Below are 17,092 nucleotides of genomic sequence, written 5' to 3'. Positions count from 1 at the left end.
TTTCATCGCCATTGTTTAGGCTTTGACTTTCCCGCTTGCTTGTCGCCGTTGGAAGTTTGTAAACCTACAGTGGTCTTCTCCTCCCTTCAACCAGAGCCCGACATTTAGTTTTTTTCCTCAAAGTTTTTTTGTTAATTGTTTTATTAGAACGAAAGATTTAAAAATCATTGTGCCTATTTCAACACGATTAAATTGTGAAGAGGGAATTATTTCCACCGGTCTTTCTGACCGGAGACAAGTAGAATTTTCGGTCCACATCATTTTATTCTGCCAAATGGCCGGCAATTACCAGACAACAAAAACTCAGTAATTGTGATTACAATAATCATGATTTCTTCCACAATCAAGCAGCCCTATGATACATACCTGAATATTAGGTTTATACCAAAAAGTGTAAACATGACGACACTGTAGCCAACTATTCCTGTGGCATAGCTGATCTTGTAGAGAAGGAGGAACCACTTATACACCAACCTAAGGAGAAGGAATATTCACGTCTGAATGTGTCATGGAAACTTCAGTTAGCAAAAACTAAAAAAAAGCAGATCTCTTTATTTACAGGAATGGTAATTGATAGTTATACCTTGGCGTGGTGCAGGCCAGTGGCTTGCGAGTGGCACGGTAGGAGATGTAAGCTGTGATGACAGAGAAGATAAACCACGTGGTCAGGAACCTCCACCAGTGTAGTTTGGTAGTAAAATAGAGAGGAACTACCCACATCTGGAACAGAGTCACCAGCTACAAGATAGCAGAGCGTACATGTTAGAAGATGCATGTAGACCAAGAAAACACACGCACATTTTTACAAATTTGGTTTGTGTGTGTCTTACATTGTATGACTTTGGATGTCTCTGTTTCCACTGCACAAGGACTAGCTGGGCGAGGACAAGGGTGACTATAAGGATCAACACCATCTCTGCGTGCATGGCCTCATGGCCTTTGTGTTTGGCATGCATTTTTGCATGCTCCACCCTGTGGAAAAATACAATATTTAGTGCCCGAGCCATGCAATTTGTTTTTTCATACCAGTGCCAGATTGGCATGTCATTAAAGGTGTACTTTACAGCTCTGCATGGTGGTGAATCCTAATGGCAATGACTGAACTGTTTGAAATGTCAATACAAAGAAATCCTAAACTGCTACTGTTCACCCGAGACTGGTCGACCTTACAGTTCGCAGTATTTTCTCAACTGTCAGTAGTGGGTGCAAACAACTCCCTGTTCATAATCTAAATCATATTTATTTATTGCCAAGTAAGTAACACAAGGAATACATACATAAAGTAATTAGATGGAAAATAATAATTGCAAAAGACACAATAACCTAAACAAATGTGTTTCATTGAGTAAGGTCATATCATTTATTTTTGACAAAAATAAATGAATCGTTAAAAGTGTGGCAAATACACTAACCTCCACTTCTCTTCTGGTGAAAGCTTGGACAAATCAAACTTTAAAAAGAGGAAAAAAATAATAATCATCATTTGTATCAAATAAGCAGCTGGAAAAACTGATAGCTTAGTGTGTCAAAACTGGGTAAAAGACACCCCCCAACCCCCAAATCTAAATATTTAACAAGAGCAAACTTATCAATGCGCAGCACTAAGCATTGTTTGGTAGTTACAGTCCCTCCCACCCCAAGTTGTTGGGCTCGTTTAGCAACTTTACCATAACATGAAATAACAGCTGGCAGCAAGAGCTGATGCTATATTGTTTTGTGGTTGGAGCTTCCTATCTGCCAACACTGGCAAATGATTGAAGGCTGGCAATGGCTACACCAACAACTATCCAGCTTTGGGGTTTAACCATTTCAATGAATCCTGCTAACTACCTACGATGTTTTTTTTAAAATCTTTTTTCAGCCATGACTTCCCCTTTTTTCCATTTAACAAAATAACTGCATTAGGACTAGATACTAATACGTGCAAAAAAAGCAGGCCATCAGGATCAAGGCACATTACGTCGACCCCTTGGCACCTTTTTAGCACAGAAAGGCATGAAGTGACCTTTTGCCCTGAGCAGCCACATCACCTTTATTAATAGAGTTAATTTCTAAACGTTGCAACTAACATACAGGTTTTAAAAAAAAAAAGCTTTATTTAATGCTATATTATTTATTTTTTAAACAGCGTCTGAGCTAATGTCACTCTGACCAGATGAAAGAAACGAACGTCAACCAGCTAACTCACGTAACATGATTTGATCATTAGCCGGTTAGCTAGCTTAGCATAGCTAAATGCTCTCAGGGCGTTTTTAGCTTGCACTGCTGTTTTGTCGAACAATGCACGACCAGTTAATGTTACGTACAATAAACAATGCATTTTTTTATCTAGAAACCATATTTCTGATTGAACAGATTGCTTAACACTAACGTTAGCCAGCTGCTTACGTTTAGCTAAACCAGTTAGTAACGTTGGTTAGCTAGCTAGCTAAAACAGAGTTCCGAGTTGGCAGCTAACGTTACCAGCCCAAAATAAATCACCCCCCATCTGTCATAAGACCTGGCTGTTGCCCATTACGCTCACCTGGTGCGGTTCATCGTGATGCTCCAATCCATGGTCATGCTCTACACCATCAACCTCCACCTCAAACACCCCGGCCATCTTCGGAGTGTTGCTTTACCGTTCCGGATCCATTAGCCTTAGCGACAAACATAAGAGGGTTCCATCCGGTCTTGTTTCTTCATCCGGTCTTGTTTCTTCAAATTAAAAGTCGATAATAATGCAGGTCAATTAGTAAAAAGACTTTAAAAAAATAATGCAGTTATTGGTAGCAAATCTGTGCCTTTCTGTATTTGTCAGTGTCTGAAATCAATAGCTTGCAAGGTGTTTGATAGTCTGTTGTCTGTTGTTCTGATCCTACAAAAAACTCATCCATTCTGCCTCTTTTTTATGTTAAACAGTAATTTTGTTTTGTAAGTTTGTTTCACTTTGTTACTTGTACCTATTTGACAGAGCCGTTTACAGAGATTAAGTTATCACATGTGCTTGTGAGGGGATCGAACTCATCAGTCAATCAAAATAAAATGCGGAATGAATATCACTAAGTCAAATCTACTACTATATGCACTAATGAATGTCACAACAGTCTTATCTTTTTAATACAATCATGGAATTTTAGACACAATGCATTGTCTTGCAATATGCTTATTGCAGAATATTACTATAATCATCTATATGTGGTTGTTGAAGATATTTATATTGCAACTGAACACGCAACATATGAAGCAATCCTCCTGCCGAAATAAGGAAGGATAATTACATCCAACACATCTAAAATGTTCTCTTAATGCCATAATACAGCCGTAAATATATTGCGCCGGATTCGACCGAAAAATGACTGATGATGATTGTTTGTGATTGGTTTAAAAGTCTAATGGACTCTTCTCTGATTGGCTGAGCCGATGACACAAAGCGTTGTAACTGGCTTGTGGGTTGTTGGCGCGCTCAATTTGAGATTCAACTGTGTCGACCTGTTCTCACAATAGCGAAGTGTAATAACCTGTTTTATCAACTCGTACTACAGTCATTTCTTCTTCTTCGTTTCGAAGCTGAGAAAATAACATCAACAACATCTGTCGGAGGAAACCAGCTGCTTTGTTGCCAACATGCATGTCATTAAGCGAGGTAACGTGATAGTGGAACTTTAACTTTCTGGCTGTAAAATACTGTCTAATGCAATGAGACGTGAAGGTTCTGGAAAACCTTTCAAATGTATCTAAGCTGTGGGGAATGCTCCGCGGAGATACTGCACTTTAGTCTTCAGTTCAGTTTCAGTCATGTTACAATATGTATTGGCTTTTTTCTGTGGTTTTCCATCGAGACACCAAACAAAGACTTGAGTTGTGAAAGGACTAAAGCTATACCCGGGAAATGTATTTCAGTTTGCAGGTTTGTTGCCTGTTTCGTCTTTATAAACGTTAATTATGTTTTTTAAGCAGGTGTGAAACAGTCGAGCCTTTAAATTGACGGTCGCTCGTTGACCCGATTTTGCTCTCTTAACATTTAATGATTAAACGTTTTCCCTTGGTGAATTACAAGGTAAAGGTGCGGACCAACATAAGGACTGAGTAAGAACAGGGTCAATGTATTGTCAATATATTTAGGCATCTGTGGTACTGGCGCGATTTAAGTAGCAAGGTTTTGTTAATAACTTGTTAGACAACTTTTCAGCGCGGGCATCTGAGTTAAGTGATCTGTAGAAGGAATCCAGACAGCAGCTATGGAACTGGGACTGGATTTCTTGAGTTTTTACCACTGCAGATACAGCAGGGTTGGTGGGGTGCAGGGTTTTAGGGTTGCTATCTATCAAGTATCCTAAAATGTACCTCAGAAATGGACCAAATAGTCATTGAGAACTAATAATGTTGTTTGAATTTCAGATGGAAGACAGGAGGGAGTTACTTTTGATAAAATCACATCTCGAATCCAGAAGCTTTGCTATGGACTCAACTCTGACTTCGTGGACCCTGTAAGTTCAAACCACTTTAAAGTTGCTTATCAAAAAAGTGAAACACTAAGTAATGTAAATGTGACACTGTTGTCTCCAGATCAGTGATATTCTACCATGTAACCTCTATCTCTGTTCCTGCAGGCTCAGATTACGATGAAGGTGATCCAGGGTCTGTACAGTGGAGTCACCACGGTGGAGCTGGACACTCTGGCAGCAGAGACTGCGGCCACCCTCACCACCAAACACCCTGACTATGCACTCCTAGCTGCACGAATTGCAGTGTCTAATCTACACAAAGAATCCAAGAAAGTATTCAGTGGTGAGTACAAGTTTTAAACTACCAGAAAAAATACACTGCTAACATGCAGGATTTGCGGGGTTTCTATGTAGGTCATAAAGTGAAGTGTTAAAAATAAGACTATAATGCACTATCCATTTTATTGAATTGTATTAGTTTTATGATGTTGGTGGAGTCTGTACGGGAAAACCCTGACATAATTGATTTTACATTGTTAAAAATGTTTAAATTCTTGCTACTGATCTACACTTTCTTTCCTCTGGGCTTTTGTAGATGTGATGGAAGACCTGTACAACTACGTGAACCCGTTAAATAAACGTCACTCTCCTATGATCTCCAAGGAGACGCTTGACATTATTCTTGAAAACAAGGGTGTAGGTGACATTGGAGGATGAATTTTGTTCAGGTTTTCAAATTTGACGTCACTGTAATCATGATTTAATTATGATTTTTTTAAAACATAATATCCTCTATCCTTTTTGCAGCGCCTCAACTCGGCTATCATTTACGACAGAGACTTCTCTTACAACTTCTTTGGCTTTAAGGTGATGTTTCCTTTAACTTAACATTCAACAGGTCAAGCAAATGCTTGGATTACAAATCTAATTTGTCCCTTTTGCTCCAACAGACTCTTGAGCGGTCGTATTTGTTAAAGATCAACGGCAAAGGTGAGAATTGACTTTCCTTCCTACAGCTTTTTGAGAAGCATGTTCAAGGGTGCAGAGACAGGCTGCAGTAGTAGCTTGTTGTTTGGATATTTTGAATTCTTTAATTACTAATTCATCTTATTTTCTGTAGTTGCTGAGAGGCCCCAGCACATGCTAATGAGAGTGGCTGTTGGGATTCATAAAGGAGACATTGATGCAGCCATTGAGACTTACAACTTGCTGTCAGAGAGGTGGTTCACCCATGCCTCACCCACTCTGTTCAATGCTGGCACCAACAGGCCACAGCTGTCTAGGTAAGGCCTCAGGGGAAAGTTGACTAAAATCTCTGATTTCCTCCCCGCCCCTAATCTAATTTGTTTGGTTTTGCAGTTGTTTCTTACTATCCATGAGAGATGACAGCATCCGTGGTATTTATGACACACTGAAGCAGTGTGCCCTCATCTCCAAATCAGCTGGAGGAATTGGATTGGCAATTGGCTGCATCAGAGCAACAGGCAGCTATATTGCTGGGGTGGGTCAAATGCGCACCACAGATTCAAATCAAACCGAATAAAGGGGCTGTATTTTAGTCTGGTGTGTTTCATTTAAATTGGTTCTTGTTTTTCAGACTAACGGCAATTCCAACGGGCTGGTTCCTATGCTTCGAGTGTACAACAACACAGCACGTTATGTGGACCAGGGTGGTAACAAGGTGAAGATTTGCAGTACACACTATAATGGAGTGTTGCTCCAGAGACACCTCTGTTAGTAACTTTAATTCTTTTTCAGAGACCCGGGGCCTTCGCTGTGTACCTGGAGCCGTGGCATTTCGATGTGTTTGACTTCTTAGAGTTGAAGAAGAACACAGGTAAAGAGGAGCAGAGGGCCAGAGACCTGTTCTTCGCCATGTGGATCCCAGACCTGTTTATGAAACGAGTGGAAAGCAATCAGGTGAATATCTGAGGGAATCCCATCCTTGACTATGATGTTCTATAATCTATTGTGTGTTTTATTATGGGTTTGAGACTCCTGCTAAATCATGATCTACACAGGGCAAAGGCTTATTGTTCCTCTCCTGCTCTTATAGGACTGGTCTCTAATGTGTCCCAGTGACTGTCCTGGGTTAGATGAGTGTTGGGGGGAGGAGTTTGAGGAGCTCTACACTCGGTAAGGCCGGCACACCAAACACTGTTTTTCACGAACAACTCATTTCTCAGTGCTTACCTGTCCCATGTATCCGGTTTGTCCTCAGTTATGAGAAGGAGGGCAAGGCCAAGCGTGTGGTGAAGGCTCAGCAAGTGTGGTACGCCATCATTGAGTCGCAGACCGAAACCGGTACACCATACATGCTCTACAAGGACGCCTGCAACAGGAAGAGCAACCAGCAGAATCTGGGCACCATCAAATCAAGCAATCTGTGCACGGAGATTGTAGAGTACACAAGCAAGGACGAGGTGAGAGGCAGGAGGTATTGTTGTTCCTGCAATATTCAAATATGGTATTACCTTATTTCGTTAATGCTCATTTGGTTTTCTCTTCGTTTGCCTCAGGTTGCAGTGTGTAACCTGGCATCCATTGCCCTCAACATGTATGTCACCCCAGAAAGGACATTTGACTTCAAAAAACTTGCATCTGTCACCAAAGTTATTGTCAAGAACCTGAACAAGATTATTGACATCAACTACTACCCAGTGATTGAGGTATGCTTTCTTGTCTATTGTTGCTTCTCTATCAGCCTTGCAGCTGGATCGCTTGCTCTCTGTGTTAAATGGCTCCTCTGTCCTGCTTTACAGGCGGAAAGGTCTAACAAGCGCCACAGGCCGATTGGAATCGGTGTGCAGGGGTTGGCTGATGCTTTCATCCTCATGCGTTATCCATTTGAAAGTCCAGAAGCCCAGATGCTCAACATTCACATCTTCGAGACCATCTACTACGCTGCCCTAGAGGCCAGCTGTGAGCTGGCGGCGGAGTTCGGCCCTTACGAGACCTACGCCGGATCTCCTGTCAGCAAGGGAGTGAGTAGTTTTCACAATGGCTCAAATCCAACACGGGATATGTTTTAGCAGTCCGGGCTCAGATCTTAACTTATTTTGTTTTCAGATCCTTCAGTACGACATGTGGGGTAAAACCCCGACAGATCTCTGCGACTGGAAGACATTGAAGGCGAAAATTGCAAAGTAAGTCTTCCATATGTCTTACTTGTTGGTATTTCTCATCTGAAATCTACCGTATGTGGAGATTGTAGCTTATCCCTGCTTCCCCCGTTGTGTGCTCAGGCATGGTGTAAGGAACAGTCTGCTCTTGGCTCCCATGCCCACAGCTTCCACCGCACAGATACTGGGCAACAACGAGTCCATTGAAGCTTACACCAGCAACATCTACACCCGCCGGGTGCTCTCGGGAGAGTTTCAGGTTAGAAGTGAATGCATTCACTGTTTTCTATCTCCAAAATTGCGTGTCCATTGGGGGAAAGTGGGTTAAGTGTCTTTTTTGTCTCTCCCACAGATTGTGAACCCTCACCTGCTGAAGGACCTCACAGAAAGAGGACTGTGGAGTGACGAAATGAAGAACCAGCTGATTGCCCAGAATGGGTCCATCCAGGTAAAGTGTCCCACTTTATAAATAATGGCTCTAAATGTTACTATTAATTGTTATTTTTTTTGATGATCAATGTCTGACTTGTGTGCAGGATATCGAAGAGATCCCTGATGATCTGAAGCAGCTGTATAAAACTGTGTGGGAAATCTCCCAGAAGACTGTCCTTAAGATGGCAGCAGATCGTGGTGCCTACATTGACCAGAGCCAGTCCCTAAACATCCATATTGCCGAGCCAAATTATGGCAAACTGACCAGCATGCACTTCTATGGTTGGAAGTTGGTAAGCCAGGGACGAAGGATTGATGCAGCTTCACATTGCCGTGAAACAACGTCTCAATGTCTTCTTTTCTCTACAGGGCCTGAAAACCGGCATGTACTACCTGCGGACGAAGCCCGCCGCCAATCCCATTCAGTTCACCCTCAACAAGGAGAAATTAAAGGAGGCCCAGTCAACCAAGAGCGACGAGGAGGAGACAAAAGAGCGCAACACTGCTGCCATGGTGTGTTCCTTAGCGAATAAAGATGAATGCTTGATGTGTGGTTCCTAAGTGAAGTTTGTTTACTAAGATGAACACTCACCTTACCCACCAGCTTCCTCATTAAAAATCTTCTATTTGTATATGATGTAACAAGGGTTTTACATATAATGCTGTCTTCAAGTTTTTATTTTAATATTTTCTAGATTGTCCTTGTGAATTGTGTGTTGTATGCATGTTTGTAGAGAATGAATAGGGTATAAATAATTATTTTTAATTATTAATTTTTTTATCAATAGTTTTATATGCGGGTCGTATGAATGAATTTCATGTTTGCATTTTAGATGTGTGGAAAATTAAATCTGTATTGTACAATTGTCTTAATTGTGTCATTATTTATTAAACTGTTGCAGCAAATATGTGAAGCTTTCATTGTACATCAAAACCTGAGCATATACACACCTTATTATTATACATATTCAGACCAGCCTTTATTGAGGCAAGGACAATAAGAAAAGGTAACTAGTCAGCATGCTGTTCTTAATATGTCATGTTTATTAGGAAATGAGAGCCAGGGGGCGGGCTTATCTGCCACTGTGGATGCTCTAACAGGATGGGGATTATGATTGGCTTGTGATATGACAGCCTTGTAAAACATGAATTCAGTTTCTTGGTGATCTACGTTGGGAGCTTCAGTGTCAGTTTACAAAGTGTTTTAATTATCTGTGGTAAAGCAGGCAGATCAGGTTGTAACAGACTTACACCCAAAATGAAAATGGTGACGCCATCAATCACGCAACACTTCCACCAAAGGAAGGTTGTGTGGGCTGTGTCTTGGGACAGGAGATGCTGCAGGTGATGAATTAATGAACTGCTGTGTTCATGCATATGACCTCAAGGGAGCAGTATGTGTAAAGCAAGCTGAGACCTGCACTGTCACACTGGGGCAGGGTGTTGGTCTGCTGCCAAAGCAACACTAATTCATAACCTCAGTCAGTGCTGAGTTATGATTATGATGTCCCTCAACACTACGGTAATGAAATACAGAGACACAGGAATAAATGTGATTTCAAATGTTTTAATTGTGTTGCAAATGATCTATTGTGCAAAATGTTAATTGAACGCAAGGCTACTTTCTTCTGTTACTTCAATGTTAAAGGAGAATGCCGGTTTATTTACACGTGAAGCTCTGTTTTTTTAAAGGTGTAGTGCTGTCAGTAGTAAGACAAATTAAAACAATCGGTGCAGTCAACACCGAGTTATCCTCCTGTTAGAGTTAGCACCCAACAGGCTTAAACAGGGCAAGTTTTAAACAGGTTTTTAGCTTCTAAACATGCTTAAAATGTAATTACCAGTGTATACCCATGTGCAGTGATTCATTCCAAGTGAACACAGTTAATTTCACAGCAGTAGATGTGACAGAAAGGTGTAAAAGTTGTGACAATCGACTTCACATGAAAACAGGAAATAAACAGAGGTAGTGGCTGAATTAACACAACTTGCATGCTTTTCTGTCACATCTACTGCAGTGGCTAGGTACTGGTATTAACATTTTGAGCACGTTTAGAGGTTCAAAGAAGGTTAAAAACTTGCCTGTTTAAGCCTGTTGGGTGCAAAATCTAGCAGGAGGATAACTCTGTATAGACTGCACCGATTGTTTCCATTTGTCTCGCTAATGACAGCACCACACATAAAAAAAAAAAAACAGAGCTACAGGTTGAAATCAACCGGAATTTCTTCAAGAGAAACCACGATGGCTAACACAGGCTCTTTGCTGTTAACAAGGAAAGTTTGAAAATGGCAGTGAGTGAAGGGACACCCAGCACAAAGCAGCAGTGCAACATGACGCACTTGCCTCAACTCTCTATTTATGTCGGAATAGGTCCTGTTTGTGCATGTGTGTGTATTTCTGGGCCTGTGTGTAATGTGTAACTCCAACAGATCAAACCAACCCTTCTTCAATAAAATCCCCCCAATATTATGTTGTTTTACTTTCAGTGGGCTCATTGTGTGTTTACTAATTGAAAGACACTGTAACCTTATTTTACTGCCATTTGTGCATATTAAGGTGTACTGTTGTAGTATCACATGCTGAATTTGAGGTGTACACTGCCTTTTTTTCAGTTAAATCCATCACAACATTATCTCTGTCTCAGTAATTATAAGCAAATGTATTCTAAAAATAAGAAAACTTTATTTGTAATAGATCGGTGGCTGACTGGTTTTATTTGAATGCCTAAATCTGACATTTTTATAGGATCGGGAAGAAAATTAAACATCTACTAAAAACTAATTATTTAAATGAACTTTTAAGCAGATAGATGAATATCTCTCTTCCTGGAGGCTTTGTGTGTCACAAACATAAAATTGTGCCTCATTTCACTCAGAATGGGAGCAGATTTAGCCAGAAGGCAACAGGTTTTTGCACAACGATTGGCTTCACTACAGGAAAAGTGTCTTACAGAGCCAGTAATTAAAGGATTAAAGGAATCATTCAACATTTTGGGAAATACCCTTGTTTGCATTCCAGCGTAAAGCTAGAAGAGACGGTTGATACCACTTGTGTTATGTGTCAGCAAATATGAAGCTGCAGCTAGCTAGGCACAAATTAAAAGTCGGGAACAGCTAAACTAACTCTGTTCATCGGTAACAGAACTGCAAAATGCTAAATATTTTCTGTTTTACAGGTGGTTAAGTGCAAGTTCCAAGATGTGGAACTTTTCCCTCTTATCAGATATTGAATAACCAATAAGCCAAAGCCCTGAGAACGTGTGCTCCTTTAAATGTGACAGCACTAGGGTTACGGTCTTACTAGTATCCCGTCAATCGATCCATCCCCTTCTTGGGAACCAAAGCCTGTGTCGTGAGAGCTGCTGCTGGCTGTTGGCGAGGGAATCATTTTGTTAGCTACAGGTTTTTTGACACCCGGCACCCCATCCTGTGTAGCCTCAGCGTTTACTTTAACATGATTAAAAGTAATCCCTGCCACCACCTCCTCTTTCACTTCAGTATCAGTATTTTCATTAGTGTCTGCTTCCACCTGCTCTTCTTTCTCAATTTCCTTCTTAACTCCTGGTTCTGTTTTAGTTCTGCCCTCCTCCATTTTCATAACATCACAGTCTGTTACCTGCTGGGATCCCTCTGCTCCACATTCGCCCACCTGATTCTGCAGTGCATCTGAGTCTTGTTTTGTGTCTGATTGGACATTTTCTTTATCTTCCCTTCCCTCTTTATGGTGTAATGTCACTTTAAGTGATTCATTTTGGTCATCTCTGCTGTTAAAACCTATGAAATTGTTCTTTGCACCAGTGATATATTTTCCCAGAAAGGAGGATCCATCCTTTGTCCATGTGCCATGTGCAGGCTGTCCATCATCCATCAGAAGCTGCTGGACCACTTTCATATCATTGTGCATCTTGCAGACTGTTTTGGTCAGCTCAGTTATCCGATTACCGATATCTGAGGGAAGAGAATACTCCAATCACAACACAGCATGCAGGCACTTTCATCACCCACAATGCTATTTTATTTCTAAATGCTAGGGGGTTTGAATCAAACACTGTTTCATTGGAAAACCTCCCTATACTTTCTAAAGTGTTAAATTCCATAATTACAGGAAACACACACACAGATTGGACACTGCTCCAAAAATTATATTAACTATTTCCTTTTTAGGTGAGTTTAACTTGTTTTGCAGATCAACATTACAATGCCTTATCCATTATTTTAAATCTAAAACATATGAAAAATCAAATCTGTCAAATCAGGGATTTCAACCTTCTCAAAAGGGGGGTTATTATAGATTCAATAAAGCCTTATAAAATAAACAATCACAAGAATACGTAATTTAAAACTGAAAAAAGTGAAATACATTGAAAATGTATTGCTGTCTTTTATTTCTTAGTTCCCGACACTTTTTTCAGCGTCACTTTTTATGACATATTTTATCTCAATTTTATTTCTCAATGTCACTTTAAATTCCCCCTGCCTTGCTAAAGTGAGCAAGCTAAACAACTCCCAATAACTTTTAGCTAGTTAGCTCCCGTTTGCTAAAAAACAACATCAGTCATTCACAGTCACTCTGAATCAAGCAGAGCTTCTGCTGTAGATAAACACAGAAAACAGACCACCTGACCTTGTATTTATTTAGCTTAACAAAATGAAAGATAAATTAAGATTCATAATTTGAGTTGAGTTGTACTGATTTCAAAAAATTTAAATTAATTTATATCATTTTACACAATTTATTTAATGTCTGTTTTATGTATTAATTATCAAAGTCCTCAAATATTACTCCAGTCCACTTGTAAATCATAACATTGATATCATTTATAATTTTAGACTTTTTATTTAAAGAAAGACTAGAAATAGAAAATAGGAAAAAGGGGGGGTAATACGCTACAGGCCAGGTTTGGAAGCTATCAGGACCTCAGAATGCATCACTGCCGGACCATAAACCCCTGACAGATTTGTTTCAAAGTCCCGTTTACCTCTCCTCTTGGTTTCCTCGAACTCCCTGCGAGCTGACTCAATGTAGCGCTGCACCAGCGCTCTGGTCACCTGCTGCCGGTAAGGTAACTGGCTGTCTTCACCTCCCTTATCATTGGTCTTAAAAGCACAGATCCAACATCACACATTTCAGTTTTTTTTTTTTTACTACAGTCACAATAACTCCTCCATGTGAACATTGAACACACACTTACCATAGAGTCTATCGGGGGATATTTGTTCTCAGAATTAAAAGTGCAGCAGCAGCAGATTTGTCTAAAGACACCCCTGGAACAGAATTTAAATTGACAAAAAATAAAGATATAGATACACAATGAGGGGTATTTGCAGGTTAAATGGGTTAAACAGCTCACCTTAAGATGTAAAAGACAGCTTTGGGTGAGGGGATGATGTTGAAGGGCACAGGCATGGTGAGGCCCTCTCTGAAGTAACTGAGGTACAGCTTCGACCTGGCAAATTTCCACTCAACATCTGCATCATCCTGAAATTCAAGATGTTAAGATGTCGGTGCCAGTCTTTGGTTTTTCTGCTTTTATTGCAGCACTAAATTGAGGTAAAGAGATATATTTCTTAACCTCAATTTTCTGAAAGGAGTTGGTGATCATGGCAACTAGCATGTTGAGCAGGACGATGACGATGATGAGCGTGAAGATGCCGTACAGAACCCTCCCTACAAACTCTGCCACCACAAAGTCTGGCATGTCCACGTACTGCTGGTTGGCCATGCCAAACATGGTCCAGAATAAGAAGTAGAACGTCTCATTAAACCTGCAAAGTACACAATGAGAGTGTTTCATGCCTTTGTTTGTTTGACTTACAATGCAACTGAATATTCTTATTTTCAGCAGCCTGGGGAGAAAAAGAATGCCGGACACTAAAGACACTGTCATCTCACACTGTGGTTTTACATGCTACTTTCTTTGCGGGTACAGTTTTCACAGTTGTATTTCAAAGGGTAGAGATCTTTTTGTTAAGATTCATTTTGCGCACAACATTCGAATAAATAAGATAATAAAAATTATAAACAGCAGGAAAGTAGAAAGATATTCTTTAAATTATTTCAGCTACCTTGTACTTTTTACTTCTATTTCCATTGTTTTTGCATTTTTTTCTCCAATCTGGTTCATGGACAAACGCTGCACGATATATACCACAAACAATACTGGATATGGATATAGATATTTGACAAATACAAAAACCTGCTAATCATAACTAAGCTAAAATAAATAGAAACATTTATGTTATAAATCCCTTTTTGAGCAGGACATTTTATAGTAAAAATACTGTCAGTGCTCTTTTGGTTGTCAAACTATACCAAAGCGTTAAATAAGCTTGTGTTTTTATGAATTGAAACAACCCCTTGCGCTGAAACAACAGTATTTAGGAAGCTAAAGATTCCATATTCTTACCTGCCAAGATGTGGAGAGATGACATAAGGTACATATATATTGTTGATGCCACAGAGGAAGGCGGTTCCAATGATCATCAATATAAACATAAATCTAAAAAAAAGAAAAAAAATAGAACAATTGTCACAGGCTCTGAATTCACTACAGATACACAGAGATATAATACAGGAGGCCAAATGAAAAGTGCTCTTACCGCATCATATCATCAATCATCTTTCCTATGGAGATCTGCAGAGTTCCCAGAGACTCATGTGCTGGCAGTATGTACGCCAGCCGTGTGAAGCTCAACAAACTGGTCACTGCAAACAGCACCTCCGCAATCAGCTGGGGGTCCTCCTGATGCCAGTCCTTGCGCACTGCAAGACAGTTTCACACAGCCAAAGACACCAGTTCAGCGTATATGAACTTTGGAAACCTCAAACAAATATTTTGGCTAAAAGATCTGACACAATTTCCTCACCAGTCTGAGTGAAGTAGACACACTCCTCTGTGCCTTTATGATCATAGCAGAGGAAGTAACCTTTGAGCATGATGAGCACGCGTAATGCAAATGATGCCAGGTACATGCTGAGCACCATCACGTCCAAGCAGTTCCACCAGTCCAGGAAGTAACTCCGCAGCCCCTCAATCCACACTTCCTTACACTCGTACCAGAAGAATCCTGCATGAGACAGCACGGTACAAATCTTGATTTTTTTATTTTTTTACATTACAGAAGAGATTCCGAAAAGAGGGCGAGGGAACCCACCGACCACCCACACCATGTGGAAGGAGTTGTGCAGGATGTTGTCCTCCCGGGAAGCAAATTTGTCTCGATACAACTCCATTGCTATTGATTCTCCGAGCAACGTGATGAGAAACCACAGATAGGAGGCTGAGTGGAGGAGAAACTTGATCACAGGAATCTTGATTATCTTTCCTACCTGATGAAAACACAAAAGACACCTTTCAGGGCAAAAGCACACCAGTGTGCTCATTTTTCCTAATAGAATGTCTCTCATTGCAGTCTGTGGGACATTTTTATGTGATGTCACCTTTGACTTGGGTGCGATCCAGTAGACGAGGCAGAGGAGAGGCATGGTGAGAAAGATCCCTATTGAGACAAACAGCTTAAAGGCCGTCCTGCTGCCTCTCCAGCCGGACAGGCTCCCACACCAGATAGAAGACAGCACCTGCTGGCAGATTGGGTGGGCCACAAACTGCACACAAACATAGACAAATAATGGCTCAGGTGAAGGTCTTTTCCTTTTTACTTATCTTTGATTGACAGTGGTTTCTGCATCTGGCTACCAGCTTCTGGTTGTAGTTGACAGCAAGCCGCAGACGTGACAGGTTGGGGATTCCCTCCTCAAAGGCCTGCTGCTCTAAGGAGTCCTGGCTCTCGTTTCCACAGCTGTTCAGGATGGTGGTCACCTCGCTCTGGTTACGACACATGCCCAGCAACTCAACGGCAAACTCCTGACAAACCTCCTCCAGGCCCAGGTACTGAGGCTGAAGGAAAAGAGGAACCACAGCAGAGTCAAATAACAACACGGCCGACATGAACAGTGAGTAGGGATGTGTACAATTCTCACCAGACCTTAAACTCTGGCTCTTTTTGTGAGAGCTTGCGGAGCTCTCTGCTGAGACCGAAAGCCCTGAGCATGGCATCATCGGAGGTGATGGACAAGTAGGCGCGGCTGGCGATGCCACGGTAGGTGTTGATACGGGACAAGGAGAACTTGAGCAGGTCATACTGACGGCCGTTACAACACTCCAGACAGGCACAGGATATCTTATGCGGCCACGGGATGACGTGACCTTTCTGGGTGAGCATGTTGACTATTTCGTACAGGTCTTTCTGGCAGGCTAAGGTCAGAGGTGTCACACCAGGGGCAAACTGGGAGTTGTCAATAGAGTGGTCAAAGATGGCCTGAGAGAAAGAGCGCACGTCCATCTTGTTGCCTTTCTCCTGGTCCAGGCGGTCCAGCAGGCGCTTCACCACTCTGGGCTGGTTGGTGTCCACAGCGACGAGCAGGGCCTCGTGAATCTGACGGAAGTCAAACTTGACCCCGTGGAGGAGGGCGTCCATGCAACTCTCATTGCCCAGGCGGATGGACAGGTTGAGGGCCTCCCTCCACTGACGATCCTCAGACTCATCCAGCTGACGGATGATGCCATCCCCGGTCTTCAACAGTCCAAACAGCATCTCTGTGTTCCCCTCCTGAATGGCACCAATGAGCTCCGGAGGGAACCGCATCTTCCTGTTCATAATCTCTCGCCATTGTTCTGGCTAAGAGGACAGGATGGGACAGTCAATGGCAGTTGCATTAAAGAGCTATTCACACATTTTCTGATATTAATGACAGATTGCAGGGGGACAAAAATGTATCTTCGAGTTTGATTTCATAAGGGGATATAAAGCCTGGACAAAATGTAAATGTTTTGTGGGGAAATTAAAGGCTGTACAAAAACTTAAAAGTGTGGCACATTCTAATGGAGACACATTTTTTGAAATCAAGGTAAACAACTCATTAATATAATATATACCCAAGTAATAAAACAAAGCTGTTCAGAGGATACCTGGAGCACAATAGCTTTAAATTTAGGATTGTTGAAAAAAATAAAATATATATATATATATATATATTTAACTCAGATCTACTAAATGACAAGTGCTAAAACCACGTCTGAATAAAACTCTGCTTACCGTGAGGTTTTCCAT

At 41.2% G+C, this 17,092-nt stretch overlaps 4 protein-coding genes across 4 annotated transcripts in view; 2 read left to right on the top strand and 2 right to left on the bottom strand.

The window, feature by feature from the left end:
- Nucleotides 1–2,679, bottom strand: part of rnf121 (ring finger protein 121) — an 8,880-nt gene extending 6,201 nt beyond the window's left edge. Inside the window, exons 1-5 of the mRNA XM_034889463.1 lie at nt 2,525–2,679; nt 1,413–1,450; nt 831–972; nt 584–738; nt 367–474 (exon numbers count right to left, since the gene is read on the bottom strand). Of these exons, the coding sequence (XP_034745354.1) occupies nt 367–474; nt 584–738; nt 831–972; nt 1,413–1,450; nt 2,525–2,602 (521 nt within the window). The 5' untranslated portion in view covers nt 2,603–2,679. The remainder of the gene's footprint in view (nt 1–366; nt 475–583; nt 739–830; nt 973–1,412; nt 1,451–2,524) is intronic.
- nlrc3l1 (NLR family, CARD domain containing 3-like 1) overlaps nt 1–11,457 on the top strand; it is a 26,515-nt gene extending 15,058 nt beyond the window's left edge. Inside the window, exons 8-9 of the transcript XR_004658976.1 lie at nt 10,007–10,012; nt 11,447–11,457. The gene's annotated coding sequence lies outside the window, so the exon portion shown is untranslated. The remainder of the gene's footprint in view (nt 1–10,006; nt 10,013–11,446) is intronic.
- Nucleotides 3,404–8,849, top strand: LOC117955188 (ribonucleoside-diphosphate reductase large subunit-like). The gene is made up of 19 exons (XM_034889461.1): nt 3,404–3,625; nt 4,381–4,469; nt 4,593–4,770; nt 5,023–5,123; nt 5,235–5,294; nt 5,378–5,417; nt 5,548–5,710; nt 5,787–5,928; nt 6,025–6,108; nt 6,186–6,347; nt 6,484–6,563; nt 6,649–6,850; nt 6,947–7,096; nt 7,190–7,411; nt 7,497–7,573; nt 7,673–7,808; nt 7,902–7,997; nt 8,086–8,274; nt 8,351–8,849. The coding sequence occupies exons 1-19, from the start codon at nt 3,607–3,609 to the stop codon at nt 8,540–8,542; spliced, it is 2,382 nt and encodes a 793-aa protein (XP_034745352.1). The 5' UTR covers nt 3,404–3,606; the 3' UTR covers nt 8,543–8,849.
- On the bottom strand, nt 10,143–17,092 carry LOC117955187 (short transient receptor potential channel 2-like). Its single transcript, XM_034889460.1, has 13 exons — nt 17,078–17,092; nt 15,968–16,660; nt 15,679–15,879; nt 15,423–15,587; nt 15,137–15,311; nt 14,849–15,049; nt 14,582–14,744; nt 14,389–14,481; nt 13,555–13,747; nt 13,333–13,460; nt 13,174–13,246; nt 12,961–13,078; nt 10,143–11,929 (listed from the first exon to the last, which is right to left on the bottom strand). Exons 1-13 carry the CDS (start codon nt 17,090–17,092, stop codon nt 11,271–11,273), a joined length of 2,877 nt encoding a protein of 958 aa, XP_034745351.1. The 3' UTR covers nt 10,143–11,270.

This window comes from Etheostoma cragini, chromosome 13, assembly GCF_013103735.1.
Source record: "Etheostoma cragini isolate CJK2018 chromosome 13, CSU_Ecrag_1.0, whole genome shotgun sequence".
NCBI lineage: Eukaryota > Metazoa > Chordata > Actinopteri > Perciformes > Percidae > Etheostoma > Etheostoma cragini.
Note: the sequence above shows the minus strand (reverse complement) of the source record. Positions and strands in the feature narration are given on the sequence as shown.